General features: G+C 35.9%; 2 protein-coding genes across 2 annotated transcripts; one reads left to right on the top strand and one right to left on the bottom strand.

Moving 5' to 3' along the window:
- The first annotated feature begins 722 nt into the window (after positions 1–722).
- On the top strand, positions 723–2,271 carry LOC125057244 (mitochondrial import inner membrane translocase subunit Tim9-like). The gene is made up of 3 exons (XM_047660818.1): positions 723–979; positions 1,292–1,387; positions 2,055–2,271. The coding sequence occupies exons 1-3, from the start codon at positions 935–937 to the stop codon at positions 2,187–2,189; spliced, it is 276 nt and encodes a 91-aa protein (XP_047516774.1). The 5' UTR covers positions 723–934; the 3' UTR covers positions 2,190–2,271.
- A 555-nt stretch (positions 2,272–2,826) lies between these two features.
- On the bottom strand, positions 2,827–6,818 carry LOC125057517. The gene is made up of 4 exons (XM_047661263.1): positions 6,664–6,818; positions 6,333–6,380; positions 4,544–4,683; positions 2,827–3,450 (listed from the first exon to the last, which is right to left on the bottom strand). Exons 2-4 carry the CDS (start codon positions 6,358–6,360, stop codon positions 2,962–2,964), a joined length of 657 nt encoding a protein of 218 aa, XP_047517219.1. The 5' UTR covers positions 6,361–6,380; positions 6,664–6,818; the 3' UTR covers positions 2,827–2,961.
- Positions 6,819–9,652: the final 2,834 nt, after the last annotated feature.

The following is a 9,652-nucleotide window of genomic DNA, read 5'->3' as shown; positions in this document are numbered from 1 at the left end:
TCTTTCTCTGTTGAAATCAATATCTTGTCGAAGAATTAGTAACAGTTTCATTACTGTTGGAATTTCCTTCAGAACTGTATACAATTTCTTTACTTTATTTCCTATTAACTGTAAATCAAAACAGTTCATGTTGATTTTCTTCTTTTCCCCTCTCCTCTTTCTTTCACCAGGCGTAGAAAACACTCCATCATTTGGTGTTCCCTCAGCTACGATTCACCATATAGTACTACTGGAACCCCCTATAAAGAAGTCACAATTATGTACCGAAGAAAAATATAAAATAAACTAAAAGTATCAAAACCACTTAGTCCAACTTACCGGTCAACTCTACCATTTCTTGTTTTATGCCATGAGATTCCGGTAGACCTATACATTTCTGAAAGTTATAAATTTCTTGTTATGCATAATAAATGTTTGTATTTTATAGAAAACATAGTCCTGAAAACACACATTCTACTCATTCTATCAACACCACTGTCGCCAATGTATGGCACATTGTTGATGAATGAATGGTAGATATTTTTAGACCCTCAAAATTCAAAGACTTGATGGCATAAGCTACGTGTGCCGCCCGTATCTCAAAAAAGTATTGAAATTTGACTAACAGGAGTCATAGTTAGTTCAAATTCTCGCCGTCGTCACACCGAACAACAAATTTAAATTTAAGCCACAGAGTACTTTTTACACACAGTGGCACTACGAAGTACGTATACCATTGCCTTGTCTCAGGTGACAATATGTGTATTCTGTGATAGTTCTTCAATCTCAAATCTCAATTAAAATCAAATTTTAAATAACCTGAAAAGATTATTAAGAAAAGTGCTCTAAAGTAATTTAAAAATTATTTAATTTGCTCACACCATTTATCCTTACGTCGCTTTCCAACTGATATTGTAATTTGTGTTTATACAAGGATAATCTTCATTTATTAATAATGGCTGCTTCAGTGGAAATGACCGAAGCTGATCAAATTAAAACGGTATTGTAAAGAATTCTGTATGAAATAGTATGAATATGAGTAATATGTATTGCTTCTTTGTAACCCGAAATTAAAGAAATTCATTATTGAATGTTTTCACGCTTTTATATTAGTTATTTCTGATACAAGAGAGTAAGCACGGTGGTCCCGATTTCGATGACACTAAAATTGCTTTATAAAGTACTAAAGGCCCGTTCTCGATTATTACTGATATGTTTATTATTGATAAAATATCATGTATGTGCTTAAAGAGGATCTTAAGACATAGTTATGCTTGTTTTGTAATACTACATTTAAATCTCTCTGTTACAGTTCAAGGACTTTCTTGTTCATTACAATAAGTTATCGGAGCTGTGCTTCAATGATTGTGTTCATGACTTTACATCCAGAACTTTAAGATCAACTGAGGTAATATATATATTAGATATTTTTACTATTTAAATGTGATACACATTTGAACTTTTAATCACAACTGGAAACAGTTATAAACAAAAGCCTAAATTCCAATCTGTTCCACTGTGATGTCTATTGTTAAAAGAAACCTGGTCTATTGACTTAATAATTTATGTATAAACTAGTGGACCCGACAGACGTTGTCCTGCATGATATTTCAAGCGATTAGTAAAGCAAAGTATGAAAGTACCGACCGCAGCGCCATCTGACGGGCTGATTTGTGAATCTAAACCATTCCCAGATCCCCTTGAACACACACAAAATATTTCATCAAAATCGGTCCACTCGTTTGAGAGAAGTTCAGTGACATACACACTCACAGAAGAATTATATATATAAAGATGTTAAAGACCTATCTAACTATCGAATCTTACCTCAGGGCTAAAAAAGAAAGGAAGACAAGTCTATATTCTAATTATTATCTCAATCTTCTGTTAAGATCTGTAAAATATGTCAAACTTCATACAACAAAATGGTTTGACACCTCTTGAAACTAGATTTAAGTTTGATCGACATTCTAGAAAACAGATTTTTTTAAAATGTAGAGTTACTCAATGTATATTACTGTTCCACTGCAATATGTGCAGAAATATGATCAATAAAATACTAATTCTGATTTCAGGAAAAATGCATTGCTAATTGTATGGATAAATATTTACGGACAAACCAGAGGGTGTCACAAAGATTCCATGAATTCCAAATGGTTGCTAACGAGAATATGATGGCATTAGCTCAAAAATCTGGAAATCCTAGCTAAGTTCCTGATGCATATTTAGGATATATATTTATTGTTAGGTTGTTTTGGTTTCAAAATTAGTAATTAAATGTTGTTAAAAATTTGGGCTTTTTTTCAAATTCAAGTATGTGATATATTTACCACATATATAATATAAACCTAGTTGTACAATAACCCCATGTCTCTTGGCCTCACAGTGCACTTGTTTCTTTGATAATTTTTTAAATGTGTTCTTAGTATGGAATCAGGCAGGTTTTAATTAATAATTTTGTAGGAGAATCAACATTTTTTGTAAAACCTATCATAAACTAACGATATACTTGAACGCTCCCAAGTATTACGTAACGAATTTTGGGAGGGGGGGGGGGGTCCTTTTGTAAAACGTTACGATGCGGGGCGGGGATTAGATTACGTGTTATTGTTTTTTTTCGACTTACTATAATAGTAACTAAAGAGTCACTAGGTGGTCACGAAACGTTTTACTATACATATGTACAGTACTGTACTTGGGTCCTGAAAAACGTTACGGCGAGATACCTGGGGGGGGGGTGGTCAATAATCTCCAAAAATTGCGTTACGTAATACTTGAACGCTCATTAATAGCTTTTCACATTTACAATTGGTAGTTTATTATATGAATACAATTAAAAATTTCAAATGATGTACTCGATCTTGCATTCACATGTTTTATTGTTGGTATTTTATATTGTTAACGATTTGATTCTTTTGTACATAGATAGTGATAGTAAATTAGTATCGGTGTTTATATGAGTTAATTGTCTTTGTAAAACATTTAACATGGTAAACACATTAAACTTTTCTTCGGGCAGGGCTTGTAACACTTTTGTTCAGGGGGTGAAAAGTCCAATACAAACGATGTTTGTGAGCTGGTGTAGTCAAAATGGTAATCATTGAACTTGGCCTCTACACTGTACTTTACGTTTGTACTCGCCGTATCATCACCATCAGTGTTTAGGACATATTTCAGTGGATAAGGGCCAGACGGAGCGTTGCTGACGTTTGAAGGTTTCGTGCATATTGTGTACTGTCCGCCATGTCGTATTATTCGTATTAGGGGTTGGGTGCAAGGCTGTTTGCAACAGGATATGGATGAAGGGCATGCTGCTACGCATTTTGGTGGCATGCAGCATGGCTTGCTGCAAGGCCTGGAGCAGGTTGCTGATGGGCATGGAGTGCATTCGTTTGTTTTCATACAATTATGCTGCTCGATGCGTTTGAGCACTGGACATGAGATGTGGCCTGGCCGCCAACCGCAGCGCAACTAGAAATAGCAAAATAAAGTTGAATTGCTTTTAATTTAATAGATATAGTAAAGGAAATAAGTTAAGTTAGATGCGAACAAGTCAAGTTCGTTTTGAGTTTTTTTATACTAATTGTACAGCCGTGTACTTTCGTTTATTATGACATCTAAAAAGAACTAGAACCTTTAGATTCCTAATTCCCCATTGTAAAAAATTTAGTCATCATTTCAATACCGGCATTATTGCGTCAACACAATGCGAGCCTTATGGTAATGTGAGTGTCCATGGGCGGCTGTCAGTGGTGTAACAATAGGGTGGCAGGGCTGGCAAAATGCCACGGGGCCCCGCGACCCAAGAGATATTGTGTTCTATGGACTAATGTGAAGTCTCCAACACGCATTGGGCTAGCGTGAGGACTACACGCCATTAGTGGAAAATAAACAACGTGTAATTGAGTACGCTGAAAATCTCGAAGTTTAATAAAATGAAAATGAGTACAACGTGACGATTTTTACTGATAAAGTACGTCACACGAATTTTAGGACTTTTGAACCCCTCCCCCCGTCCTTGTCACAGGTTGTCACATTTTATAACCCCCCTCCTGATGTGACGTCACACATTTTTTTAAATTTATGTATTTAAAAATAATCGTTGTAATAACAACTTTAAACAATTCGCGTAAGGTTGATTTTGCAATAATATATGCTTGTAACTTTAGAAAGAGACAGAAATAGTGTTTCGGGACGCGTTACTTTTATTCGAGACTGTGCATCTTGGGTTTTTGTATATATAACATGTGACGTCACAAAAGTATTGACTCCCCCATGCCCCTTGTCACACGATGTCACACTTCGGTGATACCCTCCCTCCCCATTAACGTGTGACGTACTTTATGGATGGCCCCTAGGGCCCCATCAAAAGATTTGCCACGGGCTCCAGAGGGTATAGTTACGCCACTGGCGGCTGTACCACTAAGAATAGGTGAGCCTCCTGCCCGTTTGCCTCAATTAAAAAAAATGCTTCAATAGATAGACATCACGCTCAATCCGCTGTGCGTAAATTTAGTTGAATTTATTTTTAATGGATAGAACAGTTGATTCGCTTTATCCTTACCTGATGCTCAGGCGCATCTTTGGCTGTGTAAAGCCATCCCATATGTTTTGGTATAGGACCGGGCTTGACGTCATGTTTTTCTAAACAGTGATGTTTGGGCAGATCACACCGTCCCAGGCAACTTACGGACGATTTATTTGCTATAAAAATACAATTTCTGTCTTTAATAAAATTATATTTAATCAGCCTGTTTAAGTCTAAAGGTGGGAACTGACCAAAGTTACGAGGTGTAATGTAGCATTCGCATCGAGCGTGTTAAGGTGGGAACTGACCAACGTTACGAGGTGTAATGTAACATGTAATGTAATGTTACACAGCGAGCATTCGTGCAGTCAGTACGTCGTGTTACGGGGCAACCAGCGAGCAACGAGCCGCTCGTTGCTCGCTTTGAGTGCTCCACCCGGCTTGCGGTTTTTTGGCGAATCCTTTGACTGTTACGCGGTTCAGTAATTACGCGTCGCACGTCGCGAGTAATCATGATTATGATTTTCTATAAATTGTGTCTTTTTTAAGTACTTTTGGTCCAATTAAATTCAACAGTTCTTCAAAATCGAGACCTGCGTACAAAGTTTTTATACTGTCCAGTAATCATTTGGTTTTTAATATTGCAATTAATAACAAACCACCTCATACGCCTGTGTTTTTAAATAAGTTTTATGTCCAGTAACATTTTTTCTTCTTCTTAATTTGGATGAAACAATAATTAAATAGAATGAAAGATATCAACATTATCACTATCACATCTCGTGAACACTGGCGGCGAAAGTGGAGCACAGAGTTTTGAGGAGCATGTTACGCCGATATTAGAACACAGCGTAACATGCTCGATGCGTAACACGCTCGATGCGAATGCTACATTACACCTCGTAACTTTGGTCAGTTCCCACCTTTACACATCGAGAATGTTACGCTGTGTTCTAAAATCGGCGTAACAAGCTCGTCAAAACTCTGTGCTCCACTTTCGCCGCTAGTGTTCACGAGATGGCCGACAGCATAGTTGATATCTTTCATTCTATTTAATTATTGTTTCATCCAAATTAAGAAGAAGAAAAAATGTTACTGGACATCAAACTTATTTAAAAACACAGGCGTATGAGCTGGTTTGTTATTGATTGCAATATTAAAAAACCAAATGATTACTGGACAGTATAAAAACTTTGTACGCATGTCTCGATTTTGAAGAACTGAAAAGTACTTAAAAAAGATTATTATTATTAGAAAATCATAATCATGATCACTCGCGACGTGCGACGCGTATTGACTGAACTGCGTAACAGTCAAAGGATTCGCCAAAAAACCGACAGCCGGGTAGAGCACTCAAAGCGAGCAACGAGCGGCTCGCTGCTCGCTGGTTTCCCCGTAACACGACGTACTGACTGCACGAATGCTCGCTGTGTAACGTGTTACATTACACCTCGTAACTTTGGTCAGTTCCCACCTTTATACGTAAATTGTTGTGGATTGTATAATACACCAGATTCAGAAATAAATTACGTAATAATAAAAAAATCTTGCTATTTGTAGTATTGTTTTTTACTTCATTATATTATTTATTTATTTACACTTCGTTACAAGGGTTGCAACGGGCGGTTTGGATAATAATAAATAGCAGTAGTATTAGCCTAGTGGCTTCAGCGTTCGACTCTCATCCCAGAGGTCGTTGGTTGGATCCCCGGCTCACCTACTTACATTAACAAACTGATCATGTAACAGATACAGAAATCTGAGGCCCAGACCTAAAAAGGTTTTAGCGCCACTGATTTATTTTTTATTTAACAAAAAAACTTACATCGCCCAGGTTTACAGCAGCAGGCCATTTCTGAATTTTCTATGGAATCTAGATAAACACAAATGTTTGTTAATTTTTAATTTATTAGAGTTAATCAACGTTTTAGTTAAGCAACGCTCAAGCATTCAAGTGTACCTCTCGGCCCTGAAGCTACGTATCTAGGCGAAGATTTTCTAACTGCGCAATTAAAATGTAGGGAAACAATGGTATATTATATAAATTAATTCCTATCATGTAAACGAAGTCTTCAATCTTTATCTGTATATAATTACGTTATTATATAAAGAGATTGTTTAACTGTTTACCTACAAATAACTACATATATACTCACTTTTGTATGGATTATGGTAAAGAGAACATTTTCGCTCTCATATTGTCCAGCTAGAGAAGTTTTCGAGGAAAATTTATTTCCATTTTAATTTTTATGTAAAGAAATCATGATTAACATGACAAATGCGAAAATGGTGACAGAATTTTGATTGTCATAATTTCTTTTTGCTAACTGCTTGTGATATCAATGGTAACCTTTTTGGGGGGTATGAAAGTAGCTAACATTTTTTTTGATAAAATAAGCAACATTTAAGGCGGAAACATACTACCAAAACGCGACGCCACACCACGCCATCCGACGCATGTCAGTACTTATCAATCCCATATATTTAATATGGTCAGATGCACATAGACAACACGCCATGTGATCACACGCGGTAACATCCAATCGATTTGGATCGGCGTGTTGTGGATGTTGTGATGATGACGTCATGCGTCAATGCTTTCGAGTTTTTGACACGAATGTCAATTTATATACTTAGATATTTTTGGATTTATTTGGCGAAATAAACAACGAACAATTAATTGAGTTGGTGAAACAATATTCTGTTTTATATGACATGAGATTACCTCAATACAAGGACAAAAGCAGGGAGTTAGGATGTTGTTAGTTTAATACAAATAACCTGCTAATCAATTCAGTTTATTAGAAAAATACGGGCCAGAAAGATTTGCGAATTTGAAAAAAATATAATAAAAAAACTAAATACAATACACAAAATTTTTTATTTCAATTAAAATAGACATCTGGGAAATTTATTTCTTAAAAATAACATCATCCAGGTGTGCACCATTGCGCTGCAAACATTCCTCGAATCTGAACCTCAAATTGGTAAAAACTTGCTGGCACATTGCGCGGGGAATAAATCAGCTAAATGACTTTTGAATTTGCAAGCGTGTCGTGGTGTCGCGTGTTGGTAATGTGCACGATGGACATCGGGTGTCGACACGACACGTCGTGTCGCGTTTTAGTAGTATGTTTCCGCCTTAAAGCGGCCACTGACGATACGTCCATTAATCCGAATGGAGTAGTCGTCGTCCGAAATCGTCCCATGAATGGTAAAAAAGTATTCCATTTGGATGGACGTCAGCTAGCTCTGGATTTCCAAAAGGATTGAAATCCATGCGTCCAGGCCAAATGGACGTAATCCGTGGCCGTCCGTCAATGGCAGAAACGTGCGCCACGCCATATGGAAGCAGTCCGAATTGTCCGTGAATGGGCGAAACGGCGTCCATTTTTTTGAGGTTTTTGTTTCAGTTTATGTTTTGATGTCGATGGTGGTGCATGTGCTGTGTATTTGTCAAGCGTTATTATTTTCTTTTTATTATGCCTTTGTCCGCGCGTGACTTTGTGTTGGAAGTAATAGAAAATAAAAGTATTTTTATTTTTAAATAAATATATTTATATTATTAAATAAATAAAATTATTTCTTTGTTTCAACCAATCCTTCATCCACCTTCTCTTAGGTTTTTTTGTCTTTTTAATAAAATACACACAACTGCTGCCACCAGTAAAGTATTGTTATCCATAGTATTATTTATTTCCTTTCCGTACGATTGCAAAGTTCGAAGTGACGCCATGCATCCAAATGGAAGTATCGTGAATGGTACCGTATCTCGATAAATTTCCATTTGGAGTGCATCCAAAAGGAAGTCTACTAAATGGACGTATCGTCAGTGGCCGCTTTTAGGAAAACATTTGAATAAAAACTATATTAGCAATATGGCATACGTAGGTATTATATGCGTAATCAATATTACTTTTTATCCAATTTAACTGAATATACCTACACAAGTTTTGATAAGATTATTAGGAGCTCTAAGTGGGCCATGGGATCACCACGCGATCGGCGACTATGTCGTACTGTGTCAGTGTTAGTGGAGGGCCAGAGTAAGAAAGAAAAAAGTATTATGGCGTGGGATTCACAGTTCGTGAAACTTCGAAGGAAAAAGGAGTCTTAGGTTCTGAATTTCACTCTAAAACTCACTGCGAGTCGCTACGGCAGCGCTTAGACTTTCCGTTGCGTTCAGAAATTGCGTGATTAGCTGAAAAGCCTTCGAAACTTAGAGTTAAATAATATGATTTGTATTATATTTAAATACGTAGAACTCACGTTAAACTTATCTTATCTTAGATTAATTGTTAACATAGATATAAACACAATGGCAGATGGACAAAGAGGGCCACCAGAAAAAGGTAAGAGAATTCGCCCTCTTGCACGGTGAGCTGACGAGCTTAAGGAGAAAGGAGAATAATGGGAGAAAAATGTTCAAGACAGGGAGAGATGGAGCCAATTGGAGGAGGCCTATACTCTAATAGAGGTTCATGACAAAAAAAATTGTATGTATATATAATGTACTTATTTTAGGTATATGTATATTTTGTAAATGTTTCAAGGAATAAATACGGCTTAATTATTATTATTAATTATTTAGATAGATAAGATTAAATTTATATTTGGTAAGTCATAGCCAACATGAAGTTATACTTTCCGGCGATTATCTTTCAGGCAAAAGTACTTAAAAGATAAACAAATATTTGCTGTAATTAATCATAGTTATATATTTTTTGGTAAAATATTTTTTTCTTAAAATTTTGCTAACTGGTATCTTTTTTACAATAAAATAAAGATAATTCCTTATAAAACAAAATGGCTCCTCATATATTTACTATCCCAAATACATGCAATAAATAAATTCACTTTAATATTTATTAATTCACAACTTAATATTGAAGCTCATCCCTGATTAGAAAAAGAGATTTGAAAAGATTCGAAATGGCTCAAAGAGATTGAAAAAGATTCAACTTGACAAATATATAGATATACATTTTGACTGGGTTGAATCTTTTTAAATCTTTTTTTTTTAATAAGAGATCTTACTGAAATAAGGATGCAAAAATCTTGGATTGAAATTAATAAGTATTTTCAATACATTTCAATTTTTTACTCTGAAACGCATGCGCATAGTGCTCTCGCGCTCGCACTCCC

The sequence above is a fragment of the Pieris napi genome, chromosome 16 (assembly GCF_905475465.1).
Source record: "Pieris napi chromosome 16, ilPieNapi1.2, whole genome shotgun sequence".
NCBI lineage: Eukaryota > Metazoa > Arthropoda > Insecta > Lepidoptera > Pieridae > Pieris > Pieris napi.
Note: the sequence above shows the minus strand (reverse complement) of the source record. Positions and strands in the feature narration are given on the sequence as shown.

What these genes read in the sequence shown, in the direction of transcription:
- LOC125057244 (XM_047660818.1), top strand. Translation starts at nt 935, where the DNA reads ATGGCTGCTTCAGTGGAAATGACCGAAGCTGATCAAATTAAAACG. An exon ending in AAGCTGATCAAATTAAAACG is followed by an intron (nt 980 to 1,291) that starts GTATTGTAAAGA and finishes TCTCTGTTACAG; the next exon opens with TTCAAGGACTTTCTTGTTCA. An exon ending in GAACTTTAAGATCAACTGAG is followed by an intron (nt 1,388 to 2,054) that starts GTAATATATATA and finishes TTCTGATTTCAG; the next exon opens with GAAAAATGCATTGCTAATTG.
- LOC125057517 (XM_047661263.1), bottom strand. Translation starts at nt 6,360, where the DNA reads ATGGCCTGCTGCTGTAAACCTGGGCGAT. An exon ending in CTGCTGTAAACCTGGGCGAT is followed by an intron (nt 4,684 to 6,332) that starts GTAAGTTTTTTT and finishes GTATTTTTATAG; the next exon opens with CAAATAAATCGTCCGTAAGT. An exon ending in AAGATGCGCCTGAGCATCAG is followed by an intron (nt 3,451 to 4,543) that starts GTAAGGATAAAG and finishes TGCTATTTCTAG; the next exon opens with TTGCGCTGCGGTTGGCGGCC.